Here is a 23,167-nt window from a genome sequence, read left to right on the forward strand (position 1 = left end):
GTCGCTCATACACTATCAGCGATTCCTAGACCAAAAAATGACATGTCAAAGGCAATAAAGCATGAGTTCCCCACTGTGAGGATTGGGTACTTGTTCAGGTCCAGGCACCAGATGTACTGTACTGAGGTGAGGAGGGCTATAGAGGGTACATTGTTGATTTATTTGCCAGCATTTTAAAATTGGTTTCACTGTCGATTATTCATACATGGCTATGTTCCAAAAGGAATTAAAATGTTTTATTTACCGTAGATGGTTATTTGAGAAATACTGTTTCCGTCTGAATTCTCAGTACAGTTGAGTTATTTAGGGAAAAATGAAGTCAATGTTTTTCCACTTCGAACCGACCGGTTCCTTGTCTTAATTCCCTGATAATTCCACCACCTTAACGGACAAAGGGAATTATGAGTCAAGGAACCTGTCGGTTCGAAGTGGAAATACATTGACTTTCTTTTTTCCGAAATAACTCTAATCTCCATGCACTGTCATTTTTAAATTGATAAGAGCTAGGTAAATGGGTAATCTGTTTGGATACAGCATTATTCTTTTCTCCTTTGAGAACTTTACTTAATTGTTTTATTTATTGATACCTTAAAGGGAAATCAACGTCATATTCATAATCTCCAGCACCAACCCTAAATCAACGTATGTGAAAATGTTTTGTATTAAAAAATATAGAGTATATACAGTAACAGTCAAAAGGACTATTCCAAAAAAGTTAACAGTCTGGTGGCCTTAAGATAGAAGCTGTTTTTCAGTAGGTCGGTCCCAGCTTTGATGCACCTGTACTGACCTCGCCTTCTGGATGATAGCGGGGTGAACAGGCAGTGGCTCGGGTGGTTGTTGTCCTTGATGATCTTTTTGGCCTTCCTGTGACATCGGGTGGTGTAGGTGTCCTGGAGGGCAGGTAGTTTTCCTCCGGTTATGCATTGTGCAGACCTCACTACCCTCTGGAGAGCCTTGCGGTTGTGGGCGGAGTGGTTGCCGTACCAGGCAGTGATACAGCTCGACAGGATGCTCTCGATTGTGCATCTGTAAAAGTTTGTGGGTTTTTGGTGACAAGCCTAATTATTTCAGCCTCCTGATGTTGAAGAGGCGCTATTGCGCCTTCTTCACGTTGTCTGTGTGGGTGGACCATTTCAGTTTGTCTGTGATGTGTACGCCGAGGAACTTAAATCTTTCCACCTTCTCCACTACTGTCCCGTCGATGTGGATAGGGGGGTGCTCCCTCTGCTGTTTCCTGAAGTCCACGATCATCTCCTTTGTTTTGTTGACGTTGAGTGTGAGGTGATTTTCCTGACACCACACTCCGAGGGCCCTCACCTCCTCCCTGTAGGCCGGTCTCGTCGTTGTTGGTAATCAAGCCTACCACTGTAGTGTCGTCTGCAAACTTGATGAATGAGTCAGAGGCATGCATGGCCACGCAGACATGAGTGAACAGGGAGTACAGGAGAGGGCTGAGAACGCACCCTTGTGGGCCCCAGTGTTGAGGATCAGCGGGGTGGATATGTTGTTTCCTACCCTCACCACCATGGGGCGGCCCGTCAAAGTCCAGGACCCAGTTGCACAGGGCGGGGTTGAGACCCAGGGTCTCGAGCTTAATGACGAGTTTGAAGGGTACTATGGTGTTAAATGCTGAGCTGTAGTCGATGAACAACATTCTTACATAGTTATTCCTCTTGTCCAGATGGTTTAGGGCAGTGTGATTGCGATTACGTCGTCTGTGGACCTATTGGGGCGGTAAGCAAATTGGAGTGGATCTAGGGTGACAGGTAGGGTGTAGGTGATATGATCCTTGACTAGTCTCTCAAAGCACTTCATGATGACGGAAGTGAGTGCTACGGGGCGATAGTCATTTAGCTCAGTTACCTTAGCTTTCATGGGAACAGGAACAATGGTGGCCCTCTTGAAGCATTTGGGAACAGCAGACTGGGATAGGCATTGATTGAATATGTCCGTAAACACACCAGCCAGCTGGTCTGCGCATGCTCTGAAGACGCGGCTAGGGATGCCGTCTGAGCCGGCAGCCTTGCGAGGGTTAACACTTTTAAATGTTTTACTCAAGTTGGCTGCGATGAAGGAGAGTCCGCAGGTTTTGGTAGCGGGCCGTGTCGGTGGCACTGCATTGTCCTCAGAGCGAACATGAAGTTGTTTAGTTTGTCTGGAAGCAAGACATTGTGGTCCGCGACGGGGCTGGTTTTCTTTTTGTTGAATTGCGACTCTACTTTGTCTCTATACTGACGCTTGTATGATTGCTTTGCGAAGGGAATAGCTACACTGTATTCGGTCATGTTTCCGGTCGCCTTGCCCAAATTAAAAGCAGTAGTTCGTGCTTTCAGTTTTGCGTGAATGCTGCCATCAATCCACAGTTTCTGGTTGGGGAACATTTTAATTGTCGCCATGGGTACAACATCACCGATGCACTTGCTAATAAACTCGCTCACCGAATCAGCGTACACATCAATGTTGTTGTCTGAGGCTATCCGGAACATATCCCAGTCCACGTGATCGAAGCAATCTTGAAGCGTGGAATCAGATTGGTCGGACCAGCGTTGAACAGACCTGAGCACGGGCGTTTCCTGTTTTAGTTTCTGTCTATAGACTGGGAGCAACAAATGGAGTCGTGGTCAGATTTGCTGAAAGAAGGGCTTTTGTATGATCCGCAGAAGTTTGAGTAACAGTGATCCAGAATTTTCCCAGCCCAGGTCACTCATTCGATATGCTGATAAAATTTAGGGAGCCTTGTTTTCAGATTAGCCTTGTTAAATTCCCCAGCTACAATAAATGCATCCTCAGGATATGTGGTTTCCAGTTTACATAGAGTCCAATGAAGTTCTTTCAGGGCCGTCAAGGTGTCTGCTTGGGGGGGTCGAGGGTGTACACAACTGTGATTATAATCGAAGAGAATTCTCTTGGTAGATAATGTGCTCGGGATTTGATTGTAAGGAATTCTATATTGTTCACCTAACTCTTATATAATTCTATATTGTTCACCTAATTTCAGTGTATGTGAAAAAACAACAAGCAATGTGTAGAGAATCATAGTACCATCTAAATCGCTGTGAAATATATTTTCAATAACCGAAAGTAAGACTGAAAAGTGTGGGAGGGGATGGGGAGTAAATCCAGGAGGGGGAAGAGTTCTTTGAATTCAGGTAAATATTGTTGCAACTTGACTAGCTTCCACAAGGGGCTGCGTGGAGACAAAGGGCTCTATTCAATCCACATCTTGGAAGTTCCGCTTTAATATGGTAATTTAACAGCAACGTTCCCGCTTTTGCAGAGATTACATTCCTGGTAAATGCTGCATATATCAATCAGCTCAATTGGATATTACCTTTACATTTCTATTGCATAATCTGTAACACCTCACTCAGTTTTACAGATTGAATAGAGCACATAGTTCCTTTAGAAGGTACAGAATACGGTCAAGGGGATATTTGCCTCAGAGTGAATCCGAGATTCTCAGAATCTCTGGCAGATGACCAAATCTCATCAAAAGGAATGAAATAATTCCTGTTTGAAGATGATGCATGATAACTGTAGTGATGGTAACCAGTGACAAATAATGGTGAGCAGCACCCCCTTCTGGTTGAATACAGGAACAGCAAAATCAATGACAACTACCTCCCTCTAACATGGAGGAAGAGATGGAACTCAGAGGCTGGCCTACTGTAAATGGCACCCTATTGGCCAGGGCCGATAGGGGTCAGATCAAAAGTAGTGCACTATAGTTTCCATTTGGGACACAGGCAGACAGTTGGTAAAAGACAAACAAAACCCAGAAATCCAAAGACAAATATATTGCATACTGCATGTTCTGTAAGAGCCTTTATAGCGTATTTAGAGAACATCAATGAACACATTAGAATGTATATAGATCTGTCTTCAAAGTTTACCAATCACAGAACAAAGTTGTACCCTGTGGATACCTTTTAAATTATACAAAGTGCACAATTACAGTTAATTCAATTCAGCTGCATCAACAACTGTTAAAACGGAACTGCCAAACTGTTTTCCCCTCACAGAAACAGTGGAGAGGACCACTGCATTAAGGCTTTACATTCAGACACCTAAAGATATGATTGTACTGTAAGGAGATATTTTGCTTAACATACTAAGTTGACGTCTCCATCAATCTAGCTGGTTCCAAAAGTGACCCATGCAGTATACTGGAATGAAACAAGAATACAAACCATAGACCTTAAATACACATTATTCTTCAAGCATATTTGGCACCATATTTGAGCATAGAATACAAGTACAACTTACAATACATCGTTTGTAATAATATGGAGGTAATATAGCATTTTGGCACAACACAAGAATAAGTATTTATGCAAAGGAGTGATCGTTATGTGCACTATACTTACTGATCAACTTCCCGTTTCAAGCTAAAAAGCTGTAATGAATGAACATGGTCAGAATCTACAGAACCAAACCCTGTCTATAACCATCAGAGGACCAAACAACAACGTATTCACTGACTGAGGCCAAATACTACCCATTTAACAACCAAAGCACCCTTTCTCAGAGGAAAATTATATCAGTGGTCCTCAAACTCTGGTCCGAGGACCAGCACTGCTCTCTGGGATGCTGCTGACTGGTCCCTCAGGTTGTTAGCTGACAACAACGTAGCCAGAAGTGCCTTCAAGGACCATAGCAGCTTGTCAGTTCTTGGTACAAGAGGGTCCATTGTTTTCCCAGTGGCATATAAAAGGTTGAGAAACAGAGTTAAATTACACAGAATTACTGCAGGAACCTTTAAAGGGTCATTTTGATGAATGTAAATATTGTGTTTTCCCCCACCCACAGTTAACCCAGAAGAATAGGGTGCCATGGTTGGTATTATGTGGCAGAGCTTTTGTTGTTGCACCATAATATGGCAATTCAACTTTAAGGGGGTTTCCAGACCTGTCTTAAACCATCTCATAAAAACAAAAAGTAGGTATATAGATATCATTAATAATATATTCAACAATACTATGTTTATTAATAACAATATGTGTATAGTAACATCAATATATTGAATTGCTCAACATTATGATATTATATGTATACATTCTTATGAATATATATAGGCATCTGCTTGTGTTATACAGAAGCAGTGAGAGATATGACATAATAATAACGCTATCTTTATTTATACTCCTCCAAACTAATGCAAATCAATGCGTTCGCCATTGGTCTACAAGGTAAGACAATAACGAACTGCGATACTGAATATGAATTGAACCCTCCCATGCACAGAGAGGTTTCAACACAGGTCAAGACTGGTTTCAAAACAGGTCTGTGAAAACCCTGACGCAAGTCCAGAGGGGGAAGACTATTGGGGTAAATCAGCACCCCCTGGTGGACATGCATAGAACCTACCTATATTCAGATCTAAAGGATTTCCTCTGATTTAGCATTTTGGTCAGCGTCATTTGTGGGGCTTCATGAATAATAACACCACCTAGGCTAAGAGGATTCACTGTCACCCACAGGTTAATGGGATTTATGTAGAGTTACATCAAACATCAATTAATGATTTTCAACCACTGTGGTCCAATGAAAAATTATACCATCACATTCACTTGTTTTCACTTCGAGGCTACATCCCTCATTATCCTTCCACTTTAACCTCTTCAACTAACGCTCAACTGTCTATGCTAAAATTCGCATTGATCGCCACACATTTGTTTTACACCGGAAACAAAGCTGAGAGAGCAGCAAAACTACATACAAATGTACCGTACTGTAATATGGACAGAAAACAAGGAACACACCATTCCTTCAGTTCATTGAACCTATATTGACCTCCATCTGTGGTGGGGCACAGCACTATGTGTTGAGATGTGAGCTACTGTACTAAGCATATCCTGGGGGGGAAAGCTCTTCCAGATTGGTGTATTTACCAGTGACAGAAATACACTTGTCGTATGCCTCAGGCTTTGATTGGCAAGCTGCCTTTTAACACCCTGATAACTCCACTGTATCTTCCACAGATGTACCGAACCACCAATCCCGTAACCCTCGACCCCTAAAGAGAAACAAGAAACGCAACACTAAGTATATGTAAAAAGTATATGCCTGGATACAAGACATGCAGGCAATGTCCACCATCACAGGTGGTTTAACTCACTAACAAGTGTAACAACTAACAAGGAAGAGCCCTCCAGCAACTCAATGAAGGGAGAGAGAGCACTTCGACACGAACAGGCCAATAAAAGGTAGCAGGCATGCAATTTGCGCAAAAAGGCAAACAAATGCCCATATTCTTATTCATAACATAACTCCACGTTTGTCTATGCAAATGTACTCAACAATGGCATTGAGAAGCTCACGATATCCACAATCAAAATCACTCGCGTTGAGATCGGAAACAAGAAAGAAAATGTTAATACCCTGCTACGCCAAGACCCAGCTCTACTTCTACGATAAGGGTCAGTTGTATACACTGACAGGGAAAACAGGGTTCATATCCCTCTTTTTACTATCCTCTAAAGGCTACAAGTCACTCACTCCAAGGTCTTATGAAAAACAAAGAGAGAAAAAAGATGCCCTCCAACCGCAACATATCCCCAATTCAATACCACAGGTTCTGTCCTACTCAATATTGGGACTATATTCTGGAGTTACTTGTTTGTTCAGTTGCCTTTTCCATGGATTCAAATAATATAGAGCTAAAGTGGGGTTCAAGCACCATGAGGAACCAATATGTAGAGCTACAACAGAATTGCTCTGCAAAGGACCGCCTTGTACAACAGTGCAAGGGCCTCCGGAGCTGGGCAATCTGGAGCCGCATGCAGCACACAGTAGCAAGCATGTCAGTCTCCCTAACAACTGGAGGGGACTGAAATAGGCCAGAATGGATCCCAAATGGACCCAAATGGAGCCAAAATGGTGACCAACAGCAGCCAAAATGGAGCCTGGCTGAATTGCCACAATGCTGCTTAGTTGCCTTGCACTTCCACTTCAAAGGTTGCATCTAAAGGCCTGTGAGATCCACAATGGCCTTGATGAAGATTATGTCATCGCGGATGTAGGAGTTCTTGGCGTCAAGCTTTGAGAGCGGGCAGAACAGCGGGCAGCCGCTGGCGATGTTCATCTCGCTCACAGGCCTCTGGAAGGAGGAGGAAGTGATGTCAGGCCGGAAGGCGTCGATGATGTGCTCCCTGCTACTCTGGTCCAGCAGCATCAGAGTCACCTGGTGAGAGGGAGAGAAAGAAAGAGAGAGAGAGAGACAGAAAGTGTGAATTCCACATGAGCATGTCTGATTTATTCATCAGAAATCTTCAATAAATCCACATCATTTTCCTTCCTCATAATCCACATTTATTATACATTTAGATTTATAAATTACAAGATTGCCGTGAATTTCAGTATGTAAAAAAATCCGATCAAATCTGTGCATTTTATAAATGAGTTCACCGGTCCTTGCCTTCTGGTTAAAGGGCCATTTTAGCAGAGCATCACTCAGTCCTCTCATCACCACAAAGAAAAGAGAAAGGTGACTGCCACGCCCTGTCCCGTCCCCATTCAGGTAGATCCGCAGACACATCTTATAGCCGTATTTACTGGTGTAGAATGCTGTTGGGGAAAAATACATATTTTATAGCCATATTTATTGGTGTGGAAGGCAGAAAGAGGAAAATTGGGATCGGAAACACAATAGACTACGTTGTGTGCTGTCCTCATGACTTGCTCTACTACGGAACAATATAGTCTCGAATTAGACTCCGTTTGTTCTGGCTCCAGTCTTGACTCGGACTGGAATAGCTCTGGTCTCACTTAAGCTGGTCTATAGCACTGGTTCTGGGAGATACCTGGTGAGAACATGGCGGGGGCTCGGCCAGCGATGGCGTCCTGTCTCTTCTTGGTGAAGTCAGAGATCCTCCAGACGAAGACGCCGTCGAACGTGGTGGCCGACATCTCTCTCAGCCTGCCCTCCATCTCCGCTACCGTCAGGTCCTTCAGTCCCACCGTCCTCTCCAGCTGCCGCACCTGAGACACACGCACGCACGCACGCGCGCACACACACAAACAACAGTGAATCTCAACTCTAAATCTCCAGCTTTATACCCCATTATACAACACGTGGTTTGGAATTCCTATTGTTAGAGCCTCTCCCACCCATGATATATGAGACAACATACACATGGCCACATTCATATTAAGTGACATCGTTTAAGTCGTGACCTAGAAACCCCACTACCACTAGTCTTAGCACCTGTAATTCGTCATGGATGATTTTAAAGTTACTTTTGATTTGTTTTATCTACTAATGTTTAATGAATGGTGCCAACAAGAAGAGGAGGAGGATTTTAAAAGAAATTAAAACAAGAAGAAGAGGAAGTGGACCAGCAACCTGAGCCTAGCGTTAACATTAGACATGCAGAAATCAGTAACATTAGCAGAAAAAGAGAGAAGATTAAGAAGCTAGCTACATCAAGACAGAACAACTAGGCAGTGTAGTGCTTTCTGGAATGGCTATCAGACAAGTTTGTTCTGGCTCCAGTCTTGACTCGGATTGGAATAGCTCTGGTCTAGCTACATCAAGACAGAACAACTAGGCAGGTAGTGCTTTTTGGAATGGCTATCAGACAAGGGAATAAACATCGATCTGGCAACCGTTTCAAAACATGAGATGGGTAATATTCTCCGGAGTTTCTACGCCACCTACTGAATAAGGTGTGGTTTGATTTGCAGTTGCACTTTGGCCGAAAAGGCAATGAAGGAAATCGCAAACTGAAGCCAGACTCATTCGTAATAAAAGAAGACAAAAATGAAGAAACCAGGAACCACAAAAATCCAAGAACCACAAAAATCCAATGGAAAGAGAGAGAGAATCGTTGTGCCTGCATGTATGAGAAACTAGGGGAATGAGCTCTGTCCCACATAGAAATGTGCAATTCAGCATCAGAAATAAAGCTGTCGATGCTGTGATCATCTGAAAAACGATGTCATTGTGGTTTCTTTTCTGATCTGCCTCATCAATGTCTTTGCTACAATGTTTCAGCTCTGTATTCAGATCCATGGTCAGCGCCCCCATAAAATGTTTCAAACTCGCATTCAATTTCCCTATGGATAGACCAGACGTGCACTGTTTTCAGAACCATGGACAGCGTCCGTAGAAACCAAAGTTCTGGAACTATCAACCAGCGCCTGGGTAGTTTTGCTTTACAGGACAGTCAACGAATAGAACTAACAACCAGAGAACGCCTAAAATGTCACTTGACAACCAGTGTTAGTGAATATAGCATCACGTATTGTTGAAAAATGTATGGTTTGGGAAATAATCTTGATTTTTAATGCTGGTAACCCATTGTATAAAAGCAATAACACACTCAATGCCATGTGTTATGACATTTTTATCATGGCTGTGGTTTGTACGCCCCTCGGCTTCGCCTCGGGACTGTGCTCATATCATTGCCATGATAAAAATTGTATAACACTTGGCCTCTCATGTATTATTGCTTAAGTGAGTCATGCCATTGAATTTAAAGTGGCACTGCAGTCCCCTTTCACCATATTTAACACCTGATTTACTTAACAAAAAGGCACATCTCAATAGTTGGTCCAGGTACAGTTGAAGTCGGAAGTTTACATACACTTAGGTTGGAGTCATTATAATTAGTTTTTCAACCACTCCACAAATTTCTTGTTAACGAACTATAGTTTTGGCAAGTCGGTTAGGACATCTACTCAGTGCATGACTCTGTGCATTCCAACAATTGTTCACAGACAGATTATTTCACAATTCCAGTGGGTCAGAAATTTACATACACTAAGTTGACTGTGCCTTTAAACAGCTTGGAAAATTCCAGAAAATTATGTCATGACTTTAGAAGCTTCTGATAGGCTAATTGACATAATTTGAGTCAATTGGAGGTCTACCTGTGGATGTATTTCAACGCCTACCTTCAAACTCAGTGCCTCTTTGCTTGACATCATGGGAAAATCTAAAGAAATCTGCCAAGACCTCAGAAAAAACATTGTAGACCTCCACAAGTCTGGTTCATCCTTGGGGGCAATTTCCAAACGCCTGAAGGTACCACACTCATCTGTACAAACAATAGTACGCAAGAATAAACACCATGGGACCACACAGCCGTCATACCGCTCAGGAAGGAGACGCGTTCTGTCTCCTAGAGATTAACATACTTTGGTGCGAAAAGTGCAAATCAATCCCAGAACAACAACAAAGGACCTTGTGAAGATGCTGGAGGAAACAGGTACAAAAGTATCTATATCCACAGTAAAACGAGTCCTATATCGACATAACCTGAAATGCCGCTCAGCAAGGAAGAAGCCACTGCTCCAAAACCGCCATAAAAAAGCCAGACTATGGTTTGCACCTGATCATACTTTTTGGAGAAATGTCCTCTGGTCTGATGAAGCAAAAATAGAACTGTTTGGCCATAATGACCATCGTTATGTTTGGAGGAAAAAGGGGGAGGCTTGCAAGCCGAAGAACACTATCCCAACCGTGAAGCACTGGGGTGGCAGCATAATGTTGTGGGGGTGCTTTGCTACAGGAGGGACTGGTGCACTTCACAAAATAGATGGCATTATGAGAGAGTAAAATTATGTGGATATATTGAAGCAACATCTCAAGACATCAGTCAGGAAGTTAAAGCTTGATTCCAAATGGTTCTTCTAAATGGACAATGACCCCAAGCATACTTCCGAAGTTGTGGCAAAATAGCTTAAGGACAACAAAGTCAAGGTATTGGAGTAGCCATCACAAAGCCCTGACCTCAATCCTATAGAAAATTTGTGGGCAAAACTGAAAAAGCGTGTGCGAGCAAGGAGGCCTACCTACAAACCTGACTCAGTTACACCAGCTCTGTCAGGAGGAATGGGCCAAAATTCGCCCAACTTATTGTGGGAAGCTGGTGGAATGCTACCTGAAACGTTTGACCCAATTTAAAGGCAATGCTAACAAATACTAATTGAGTGTATATAAACTTCTGACCCACTGGGAATGTGCTGAAAGAAATAAAAGCTTAAATAAATCATTCTCTCTACTATTATTCTGACAATTCACATTCTTAAAATAAAGTGGTTATCCTAACTGACCTAAAACAGGGAATTTTTACTAGGATTAAATATCAGAAATTGTGAAAAACTGAGTTTAAATGTATTTGGCTAAGGTGTATGTAAACTTCTGAAAGTCATGACATAGGACCAGTTAGGGGGTGGGGCCTGTTTTGCTCTTTATTTCTCCTCTTTGGTTCATCAAGTAAGGAGAAGGCTGATGACATCACAGATTCCAATCAGACCAACTCCTTGAATGCCCTACTGTTTGAGGTTTGCAGTTGTGTAAAAAAACAAAATACCTATTTTTCTCAAAAAAACTTTTTACCCTAGTGTGTGTACTTTACTGTATTTATACTTGGGAAATCGCTTCTCAACAATAAAAGTAAAACAAATCACTGGAGGACATCTTTAAATGTTGGAAAGGGACTCTATAAAGCAAATGACAATTTAATCTCTGCTTCAGGGTCCTCATTCCTACCTTGTTGCTCAGGGCCTCAATCTTATCCTGGTCCAGTCGATGCTGTCTGTTACCTGCCTCCATGGTGGTGGTGAAGCGTTCTACCTCTCGGTTCAACACACACACCACATTCTCAAACGTCCCCACCTTCACCTCCAGGTCAGTGCACCTGCGTCCCAGCTCCGCCACCTTGGTCTTCTCACTGTGGAGCTGCAGCTCCAGGGCCGCCCCCACCGAGCTAGGCAGGGGGGTGAAGGAGGTGGACACGGTCAGGGTTGGGACCGGGGCGGGAGGTGGAGGCAGAGGAAGAGCCGGGGTAGGAGGCCCCGGGAGACCTAAGGAGGAAGAGGAGGAGGTGACCCCCTGCACGGGAGGCCCGATCGAGGTGGTGCTGATCTGGGAGACGCGGACCTCCAGCTCCCTGAGGGAACGGTGGAGGTCCAGGAGCTTGTGTCCGGCTAGCTCCAGTCCCTGCGGCTGCAGGCCCTCCATGCTCACCTTCAGGGATACATAAGTAAACACTGAGAAAATAACCACTCCCTCAACAAAATAAAAAGGAGCTGATCGTAGACTATGAGGCAGAAGATACTGTGTATTTAAATACTGTATTCTCGACAAAGCTCATTCTAATACTTCTACAACTGTACATTGCATTTTAGTTACACTGTTTATACACACCAGATATTTATTTATATACTGTATTCTCGACATAGTTCACTCGAATATATCTACTGCGTACATACCATTTTTAGTATATCTTGGGAGAACACATCCGGTGTACATACATATAGATTGCATTTGGATTACTGTTACTGTGCTATTTCATGTTAATTCAATTTGTTTTCCGATGTTTCTTGATTTACAATTTTTTATTTTAATTATTTGTCTACGTCATTTACATTTTACTGCATTGTTAGGAGCTAGTAACAAACATTCTGCTGCACCCGCTATAACATCTGCTAAACTGTGTACACGACCAATAAACTTTGATTTGACGAGGCAAGTAAATGCTAAAGCTAATCTAAATGCTAACGCGAACGTAACTGCAAAGTAAATGTTAAAGCTAATCTAAATGCTAACGCGAACGTAACTGCTAAGTAAATGCTAATGCCACCAACCATAATTTAGCGTAATAGGTGTGTACACTGCTATTCACCAAACAAAAAGGTGTACAACCAGCATTTCCGCTCCACTACATCCATGCTCACCCTCACCTTCATGCCCATAATGTAGTGTAGCAGCAGGTTGAGGTGTTCGTAAGCGCAGGCCCTCTCGTGGTCGTGGATCCTCTCCTTCTCCACCTGCACAGAGAGCGGGGGAGAGGACAGCTGTTTTAACAGTAGCACCTTAACCAGGTATTAACTAAGAAATAACATGGTCAAATGGAAATTACACAGTAACAACCATGTTTGTTTCATTAGGAACCATAGCTCTGAAAAGATAAAAAATCTACTTACTGACATATCACACCCAACAACATGGAATCTGCACGGCGTTCTGAATTTGCTGCAGAACTTAATGTGGTCCACATACTTGGGGAAAACGCCAAAGAAGAAAAAAAGACAATGATTTGACAAGTTCTACAGCCATTTCAAACATCATCCTTCTTAAAATAGTGTGGATTATTTTTCTCTCAATACTGTGCTTCCTTTTCTGTCATGCATTTTCCAAATGCATTCAGTCACAAGTTCCCAATGACAATCGGCTATATTGTGTGTGTTGAAGATTTAAGAACTCACCTTCTCCCTGGGGATTTTCTTCTTGGCACAGCCTTCACAGATCATGGGGTACTTGGGGCAGATCTCGTCGTGGGCCTGAAAAGGACATGTTTTTGTATAGCTTCTTACACAAATTGATGCTAATACTCCTTGCAATCTTGACGCGATCATAAACCAGCCATTTGAGAGATTTAACAACCAACAGACGGATGGGTGTTCTCTCAGAGCCTGCATTATTTCTCACCTTGATGTTTTTGAAATGAAATGGTTCCTTGCAGTACTTGCAGTTGAGGGTTCTCTCAGGGCACTCTCGCTCGTTGTGGCGTTCCTGTTCGTTGAAGCGGATCCGCTCTTTACAGGAAGGGCAGGGGATGATCATGAACTCACACTTCTCTTCGTGGCTCAACTGTAAGAGACCGAAAATAAAGTTAGGATTCACTTGGCTTTAGTATACGTTCATAACAGTGTAACCAAGGATCTTCGGTCAAACTGATCGTGACAAAAGAGCAAAGCAAAACCCAGACATACACTACAGTACTGAGATGCATTGCTTACAAGCATTTCTGGCACATTGGTGGTGCTCCTTCTTTTCAATAATGCATGTCTGTCTAAATGCATCGTCTGAACGATGAAAAGGTTGATAATCAGTCTAAAAAACAGGCAACTAACCTCGTATTCTTTAATATTGCCTTTCCAAGTGCAACCTTCGTTGATGCAGACAGCAGAGAGGTTTTCGACCTCTCTTCGAGCTGCGTTGTCAGGAAAAGCCTGCAGAAGTGAGAGCAAACAAAAATGGAGGCTTTTGCTGTTACAGTTAATCTGTCCTGTTTTCCAAACGCATCATTTATGATTGTGGTGTGTGTGTGTGTGTGTGTGTGTGCGTGTTTGTGAGATAGAGATAAGTGCACACGCTCCAAATAGCGTGGACGCACTGGCACTACCTTTGCATTATACAACACAAGGAGAAGCTACTGTACACACGGATAACACCAGCTAGACATTACTTCTGAATGACAGGGCTTTTATAAAACCAGTGTAAACAAGGTCCGATTCAAAAGTTGAATGACATCACCAGTATTTAAAGGATACATTTAGATCTCACTTTTTCTTTGGGACGATGATCTGACACTGGAATAAAAGACTGAAGAAGAAGCTCCTAGAGATTAACATCTTTTAAATACATTGCATTTGAAAACCCCTTGATTTTTTCCCACATTTTGTTACGTTATAGCCTTATTCTAAAATGTATTAAATTGTTTTTTCCCCCTCATCAATCAACAAACAATACCACATAATGACAAAGGAAAAACTGTAAGATATTTTTGCACATTTCAAAAAAATGTTTTTACTGAAATATCACATTTACATAAGTATTCAGACCCTTACTCAGTACTTTGTTGAAGCACCGTTTGGCAGCGATTACAGCCTCGAGTCTTCTTGAGTATGACGCTACAAGCTTGGCACACCTGTATTTGGGGAGTTTCTCCCATTCTTCTCTGCAGATTCTCTCAAGCTCTGTCAGGTAGGGTGGGGAGTGTCACTGCACAGCTATTTTAAGGTCTCTCCAGAGATGTCTGATCAGGTTCAAGTCTGGGCTCTGTCTGGGCCACTCAAGGACATTCAGAGGCTTGTCCCAAGACCTCTTCTGTGTTGTTTTGGCTGTGTGTTTAGGGTCATTGTCCTGTTGGAAGGTGAACCTTTGTCCCAGTCTGAGGTCCTGAGCGCTCTGGAGCAGGCTTTCATCAAGGATCTCTTGGTACTTTGCTCCGTTCATCTTTCCCTCAATCCTGTTTAGTCTCTCAGTCCCTGCCGCTGAAAGAAATCCCCACAACATGATGCTGCCACCACTATGCTTCACCGTAGGGATAGTGCCAGGTGTCCTCCAGACGTGATGCTTGGCATTCAGGCCAAAGAGTTCAATCTGTTTCATCAGACCAGACAATCTTGTATCTCATGGTCTGAGTCTTTAGGTGCCTTTTGGCAAACTCCAAGCGGGCTGTCATGTGCCTTTTACTGAGGAGTGGCTTCCGTCTGGCCACTCTATCACAAAGGCCTGATTGGTGGTTGTCCTTCTGGAAGGTCACCCCTTCTCTACAGAGGAGCTCTGGAGCTCTGTCAGAGTGACCATCAGGTTCTTGGTCACCTCCCTGAGGCCCTTCTCCCCCGATTGCTTAGTTTGGTTGGGTGGCCAGCTCTAGGAAGAGTCTTGGTGGTTCCAAACTTATTCCATTTAAGAATGATGGAGGCCACTGTGCTCTTTGGGACCTTCAATGCTGCAGACATTTTTAGTACCCTTCCCCAGATCTGTGCCTCGACACAATCCTGTCTCGGAGCTCTACAATTTGTTCGACCTCATGGGTTGGTTTTTGCTCTGACATGTACTGTCAACTGTGGGACCTTATATAGACGTGTGTGTGCCTTTCCAAATCATGTCCAATCAATCGAATTTACCTCAGGTGGACTCCAATCAAGTTGCAGAAACATCTCAAGGATGATCAATGGAAACAGGATGCACCAGAGCTCAATTTCAAGTCTCATAGCAAAGGGTCTGAATACTTATGAAAATAATGTATTTCTGTTTTTTAATTTTTAATATATTGGTAAACAATTCTAAAAACCTGTTTTCACTTTTTCAATTATTGGGTGTTGTGTGTGGATTGATTAGGATTTTTGTTTTTCTTAACATCCATTGTAGAATACGGTTGTAACAAAATGTGGAAAAAGCCAAGGGGCCTGAATACTTTCCTAATGCACTGTATGTATTCAATAGCAAGTGTGCCTATATGTTCACAAAGACCAACATTGTAGACACTTACACAGCATTGTTTTAGAATTGACGTGGGCTCTTCAAAAATGTCCTCTTTGATACAAGCATTGCATTTCTGAGGTCCATCTCTGCAATGGGAATATGTTGTCAACAAACAGTACAAAAGAACAGTACAGTGTGTCATGTTGTCAAATGTGTAATATACACTGAGTGTACAAAACACTCCTTACATTGAGTTGCACCCCGCCCCCCTCTTTTGCCCTCAGAACATCCTCAATTCGTCGGGGCATGGATTCTACAAGGTGTCGAAAGCATTCCACAGGGATGCTGGCCCATGTTGACTCCAATGCTTCCCACAATTGTGTCAAGTTGGCTGGATGCAGTGGTGGAAAAAGTACCCAATTGTCATACTTGAGTAAAAGTAAAGATAACTTAATAGAAAATGACTCACCCAGTAAAATACTACTTGAGTAAAAGTCTAAAAGTAATTGGTTTTACATATACTTAAGTATCAAAAGTAAATTGAATTGCTAAAATATACTTAAGCATTAAAAGTAAGTAAAAATAATTTCAAATTCCTTATATTAAGCAAACCAGATGTCACCATTACATTTTTTTTTAATGTACGGATAGCCAGGGGCACACTCCAACATAATTTACAAACGAAGCATGTGTTTAGTGAGTCTGCCAGATCAGAGGCAGTAGGGATGATAAGAGATGTTCTCTTGAGAAGTGTGTGAATTGGACCATTTTCCTGTCCTGCTAAGCATTCAAGATGTAACTAGTACTTTTGGGTGTCAGGGAACATGTATGGAGTAAAAAGTACATAATCGTCTTTAGGAATGTAGTGAAGTAAAAGTTGTCCAAAATATAAATAGTAAAGTAAAGTACAGATACCCTAAAAAAAATACTTAAATAGTACTTTAAAGTATTTTTACTTAACTACTTTACACCACTGGCTGGATGTCCTTTGGGTAGTGGACCCTTATTGATACAGGAAACTGTAATGAGTGAAAAACCCAGCAGCGTTGCAGTTCTTGACACAAACCGGTGCACCTGGCACCTACTACCATACCCCGTTCAAAGGCACTTAAATATATTGTCTTGCCCATTCATCTTCTGAATGCCACACATACACAATCCATGTCTCAAGGCCTAAAAATCCTTCTTTAACCCGTCTCCTCCCCTTCATCTACACTGATTAAAGTGGATTTAACAAGTGACATCAATAAGGCATCATAGGTTTCACCTGGATTCACCTGGTCAGTCTATGTCATGGAACGAGCAGGTGTCCTTAATGTTTTGTACAATCAGTGTATTCATCAAGCATCATATGTTGGGGGGCATTTCAATAGTCTAAAGTTTTACCAGACCAGCACATACACATTACAGGGAAAGGAGACAATAAAGACGATTGTATACAATTGAGATACACTCTTTGAACTCCTACCTGACAGTCATAGTGAAGCAGTAGGAACAGAAGCGGTGTCCACACTGGGCTTGGAAGGGCCTCCGCAGCAGGTTGTGACAGCAGTTACACAGGTGCTTATCCTCCAGCTTATTGGCCAGTATCTTCTTGGGGAAGCCGGGTTTGTTGCTCTCCATGGACGATGGAGGGGATGGTTCTTGCGTGGCCATGTTTCACTCAGTACACCTCAGACCTGGCAACAACAATGTCACAGAGTCCAAATAAATATGAAAAAACTACTATGAGGTATTGACATGACAAGGCAGGTTTTTCTATGTGTTGATGACATGATAAAGCTAGAATGATCAGTGTGCGCAGGTCTCCATGTGCCATCTTCTTCTGGGTCTCTTTTTGAAATCAAACTATAATACTGTTTAATAAAGGTGCAGAAGGTACACTACATACTGATTTTTCTTGATATGACACTAGGGTCATTCCAACAATTCAGTGCCTTTTGAGAAGCATAACTTTGTCCATTTGTTTTCTAAAAAATACATTTTCCCATCAAGGGGTTAAAGAAAGAAAAAAACTATAGTAAGTGACAATTAAGTGCCGAAAAAAATAACAGGGTTGACTGTAACAGGTTTGACAAATTAATCTAAATAAGACATAAATCCCCTTGTGACAGGGGGAACGGAAGCATGTTGTGTGCAACAGGGAGGGGCAATAGAATGCAAGCTTCACAAACGATTGTTAAAACATTTATAGCCTATCTATAGGTAACAGGGTTGATATGTTATGCTCGACCCACTCAGCTTTCCACTGCTACAGGCATTGTGTTTTCCATGTATATGTTTGCACCACTTTTTGGTTTGCTTCCTGTCTTTAAGGTGTGGGTAATTATTTTGTTTGCCTGTTCTTGGGAACATTTTGTGGGTGCTTGTGGTAGGTCTTTTAGGTCCCAGATGTTGTTGCTAGTCAACTTCAGTGGATACCCACATGAGTCTATTAGAACTCCTCCTAAAACCCTACCTTTTCTGTTTTGGTTGTTGTCAGTGACTCTGTTGATAGTTCCTCCTTCTGTTTGAGTGACAATTTTTCATTTTCTTGCTGGGGAACATAATACCACAAAATACTAGAAAATGGCCAATATGAGTAGAACCATCTAACCTGCTTTTACACTATGATTTGACTATTAGATGTTCAATGTTTTTTTGAAAAACCAATTTAAAAATGATATTATAATGAGCAGTTCACGTAACTGGGTTAACCTTACAATGAGACAGGAGTAAATTAATCACATGATAAATAATACTCTTCAGAAATGACTCCAAGCAACAAAATAACCAGGGCTTTACGATGATGGTGAGAACTTGGGAGTTGGGATTCAAATCTTCCTAGAAGGTGCAGAGGGTGTGTGGAGAGACATGTCAAAATGCTGAGATTGTATTGAATTCTTCATGAGGTCTATATTAAATGGCACTTCATTTAATATAACATGCTTTTAAAATTCAAGAATTGTGCACAAGTTCTACTTAAAATATCAAAGGGAGGCAAAATGCACTCTTTTCGTGGAACGACCCACTAATATAATACTACTTCAGTTATGTCAGAGAGAGACAATTGGGCAGATCTGATAGGTTACAAACGCGAGCCAATATTGCTTGTTTAAATGGTGGCATTATAGCCAAATAACTGCAAGGTATGGCATCTAGCCTAATCCTTTGACATTCCAAAAAGCTTGTCATTGTTGCACTAGAAAATATAGAAAAAAATCATTTTAACACCCATTTGAAACATTACGGTACAACTGACACACGATCCATCACATGGTATGCTTGTACTAGTACATGCACCGTGCATTAAGACAGTCACTGACACTATCAACGACAACTTCAATGCAGCTAGCCAGGCCTATAGAGAGAGATGGCATAAGGCCCGTCTCCCTTTGTTTACATTTCGAGTCAGCAGTCATAGCGCCATGTCGCTCGAGCTACATTCGTGTCGGGAACAGTTGATCTTCATGTCACGCACAAACGAAATGCTCGGCGTAGTCAGACAATCCGAATGATGCTTACAAATCGTAAATCCATTGTTGTCGCCCTCCGCTTTCCCCTGTTGTCGTTGCTATAGCTATCAGCATCTTTAGCTGGAAGCGGTACCCTACACGTCTAACCGCCACGCCCCTTTAAAAAGCAGGTGCACAAACCAGTTTGATGTCGAAAAGGTTTCCTATTGAAAATGGACGAAGGGCAATTACATGACGTTTACCAGCGTTTTAAACCCTCATCGCTTGCAGGGGTAGTAGAATGCTCCTTCTCGTCGCAGCCCCGCGGGCGTTAAATGTACAAATGTTGCATGTGACTCTGCAGAAGAATGATTCAGTTTTCTTTAACGTTAACGACATAATACATATGGTACGGAGAAGCTAGCTAGGGCTGTTATTGTTCAACTTCGCCATTGCACTGTGCTGTGTGGGTGTTACGTCATGTGCAGCCTGAACATGGGTTGACCAATGATGTGTAGGCTACATATAAATCATTAGGATTGACTTGACAGCCAGACCAAACGTGAGCCTGTATAGGGGGGGTGCATTCCTAACCGTATTCCTTTTCTAAAAGTTTCATATTAGACTCAAATTAAAATATAGAGATGGATCAATTATACAGTTATAGATTTGCATAATTATATATGTTATACATTTTATAACTCTTGACTATTATTTCTACCAAATTCCAGTATAGTTACTATATAAGCATACCTCATGAGATACAGTTCCTCAAGTCAGCATTTGAGGTAGCTATAAATTGTAGGCCTAGCAACTGCTACCGCAACTGGTAAAAGAAAAACATTCAAAGTAATAGATCAACGGGACTATCTTCAGAAGTGAAACGTGACCTGTATCAAGGTTGTGTGAGGTGTTTCCCTGGTAAGTCAACAGTGCTCTGTGTATTCAGAGATATGGACACTGAAAGAGGATGCAAATATTTCATTCACTTGACACTGTCAAAAAGTACTAAGTCAATATGAAGCAAGTCTATAGTTTGCTCTGTGGGGTTGTTCAGAGGGGTTGTGTTAAATGAGGACAACATTTCAGTTGAATGCATTCAGTTGTACAAATGACTAGGTACCCCCCTTTCCCTGCTTTGCCTGAATGCAAATGCTACTCAAAGTAGGGGACCATTGTTGGTGAGGGAGCCACCTAACACTATTGAGATGCACCCCATCCTCCTATGCATCTGAGCCACTCCAGTAGAAAGGGGAGTAGTAGGGTCACTGACAGGACAGAGGTCCGTATCTGGGCTTTCACTCTGACAAAGATTTTAAAAGGAAATTAGGAAAGGAGTAATGAGAGAAACAAACAAAAAACATGAATAAATGAGAATTAGCCACATCTGCTGGTTCGGAGGTGCTACGCCTCGACACATGGCATTGCACTATTATGTTAAATCCTTAAGTGCTTATTGAAAATGCAAGCTATTCACCGAGTTATTAGTGGCATTTAGGCATGTTGAATGACAGTTTAAGATGAAAAATGAAGCAAGAACTATAAATATTGTATTGGCAATGCATCCGTAACAAAAGGGAACATGAACAGCAGGCATTACATTTTGTCTTTAGAAAAACATTGAAATAGATGGGTCCTTGGGACCTACTCATACCTGACAAAATCCCATTAATATTGAAAATGTTCAGATACAGTACTACACATAGGCTAAAGCTTATGGCTTGTCTTCACTAAGGGTTGCATCTTGACTTCAAATCTGCACACTAATCGCTCATTTAAATGACAATCTCCCATTGACCTCCAGGCATGATTTAAGCGAAATTCTGAGTTATTAGCCGCATGAGTTTGAAGTTAGGATTCGGACCAAACTAGCTACATTTGCTGAAATGTCTCGATTACTCTGGCACGCAATCAGATACAAAATAATGGGTTTTGTCCTGAGTAGAGAGAGAAGGAAGATACTGCTATTGCACAATTAAGAAATGCTCTCTTTTCCAAAGTGTCCGTCTGTTATTTGGCAACAGATTGCAGATCAAATCTGCAGTGTTTTCACCAGAGTTTTAAGAAGGAACTGCTTCGGTCCAGCGACGCGATCAGTCAGGTCTCTTCAAGTAGCTTCCTGAGATTTCACTGAATCTGGTTTGGTTGGATTATAGACAGGTTAAATGCATATAATTTGATAACAATAGAATGCATTAGAGGCTGATGAGCGAAGAACACTCCCACAATGGACTCTTGACAATCCCCAACAAGATCATTATACTATTCACCCATTATGTAACCTAATGGAGAATGGTCACACAAAAAAGATGCTATTGTGAAAGCAGAGCTATTGTCCCACTTAATTAAAAGTTGTTAGCTCAGTGACAGAGCTGACTGCGTGGCATGTTTGAGCAGTTTCATGGAGAGTGGCAAGGTGACAATGACAGTATTTACAGTACCTTCAGATAGTGTTCACACAACTTGACTTCCCACATTTTATTGTGTTACAGCTTGAATTTAAAATCTATTTAATTGAGATTGTGTCACTGACCTACACACATCATGTAAAAGTGGATTTAATTTTTTTTTTTTTTTTTTACAAATTTGTTAAAAATGAAAAGCTGAAATGTCTTGTGTCAAGTATTCAATGCCTTCATTATGGCAAGCCTTAAGTTCAGGAGTAAACATGTGCTTAACAAGTCACATAAGAAGTTGCATGGACTCACTGTGTGCAATAATAGTGTTCAACATTTTAAAAATTATGACTACATCATCTCTGTACCCCACACATACAATTATCTGTTCGGTCCGTAAGTCGAGCAGTGAATTTCATACAGATTCAACCACAAAGACCAGGGCGGTTTTCCAATGCCTCACAAAGAAGGGCAGATGGGTAAATGCGGCATGGTGTTGTTATTAAGTGCACATTGTATGTTGTATCAATACACCCAGTCACTACAAAGGTAAGCATCCTTCCTAACTCAGTTGCCAGAGAGGAAGGAAACCACTCAGGGATTTCACCATGAGGACAATGGCGACTTTAAAAAGAGTTCGCATTTAATGCCTGTGATAGGAGTGTTGGATTTTGGGTGAAACTTTGAACATTGTTATACTGAGAAGTATAGGAACATTAGGTACTAAAGAGACATGAGGGGTGCCATAAAGAAGCTTGGGAGGGGCTGAGTGCAGGGAACACCATTGCATGTGGCAGTACTGATAAGGGAGAAATCGTTGAAGGCTCATATGACTTAGCTCCCTGTTCAGCAATAATGATGCAATGTTTAGAGATAAGGAGGAGACTCCACCCAAAGTGGGGTATGAATGCCACCACGGGGGAAGCCATGTCTGTGTCTGAATTACAGCTGAATCGACCATTTGGGAAGAATTCAACTTGGTTAAGCTTCTCTAGTGTCCGTGAGTTATCTACTCTGAAAACAAGAACCTAACAGGAGAAATCAGAGGATGGATCAACATTGTAGTTACTCCACAATGCTAACCTAAATAACAGAATGAAAAGAAGGAAGGAAGCCTATTCCAAAACATGCATCCTGTTTGAAATAAGGCCCTGGAGTAAAACTGGCAAAGAAATTAACTTTATGTCCTGAATACAAGTGTTCACTTTGGGGCAAATCCAACAAAACACATCACTGAGTACCACTTCATATTTTGAAGCATAGTGGTGGCTGCTTCGTGTTATGGGTATGCTTGTCATCGGCAAGGACTAGGGAGTTTTATAAGGATAGAAATAAATGGAATAGAGCTAAGCACAGGCAAAATCCTATAGGAAAACCTGGTTCAGTCTGCT

The 23,167-nt window shown here is 41.9% G+C and overlaps 1 protein-coding gene across 6 annotated transcripts in view; it reads right to left on the minus strand.

The window, feature by feature from the left end:
• Window positions 1–3,799: 3,799 nt before the first annotated feature.
• LOC112230792 (TNF receptor-associated factor 2) overlaps window positions 3,800–23,167 on the minus strand; it is a 29,257-nt gene continuing 9,889 nt past the window's right edge. For 2 of the 6 annotated variants that reach the window (XM_024397092.2, XM_024397093.1), the window contains exons 7-19: window positions 19,644–21,516; window positions 17,415–17,625; window positions 16,014–16,092; window positions 14,300–14,338; window positions 13,867–13,965; window positions 13,442–13,603; window positions 13,219–13,293; window positions 12,937–13,011; window positions 12,694–12,780; window positions 11,501–11,977; window positions 7,806–7,983; window positions 7,421–7,569; window positions 3,800–7,186 (exon numbers count right to left, since the gene is read on the minus strand). In XM_024397092.2, coding sequence (XP_024252860.1) covers window positions 6,968–7,186; window positions 7,421–7,569; window positions 7,806–7,983; window positions 11,501–11,977; window positions 12,694–12,780; window positions 12,937–13,011; window positions 13,219–13,293; window positions 13,442–13,603; window positions 13,867–13,965; window positions 14,300–14,338; window positions 16,014–16,092; window positions 17,415–17,602 — 1,827 coding nt within the window. In that variant the 5' untranslated portion in view covers window positions 17,603–17,625; window positions 19,644–21,516 and the 3' untranslated portion in view covers window positions 3,800–6,967. The other 4 variants (XM_024397095.2, XM_024397097.2, XM_024397094.2 and 1 more) reach the window with 4 other exon arrangements.

Source organism: Oncorhynchus tshawytscha, linkage group LG33 (genome assembly GCF_018296145.1).
Source record: "Oncorhynchus tshawytscha isolate Ot180627B linkage group LG33, Otsh_v2.0, whole genome shotgun sequence".
Lineage (NCBI taxonomy): Eukaryota > Metazoa > Chordata > Actinopteri > Salmoniformes > Salmonidae > Oncorhynchus > Oncorhynchus tshawytscha.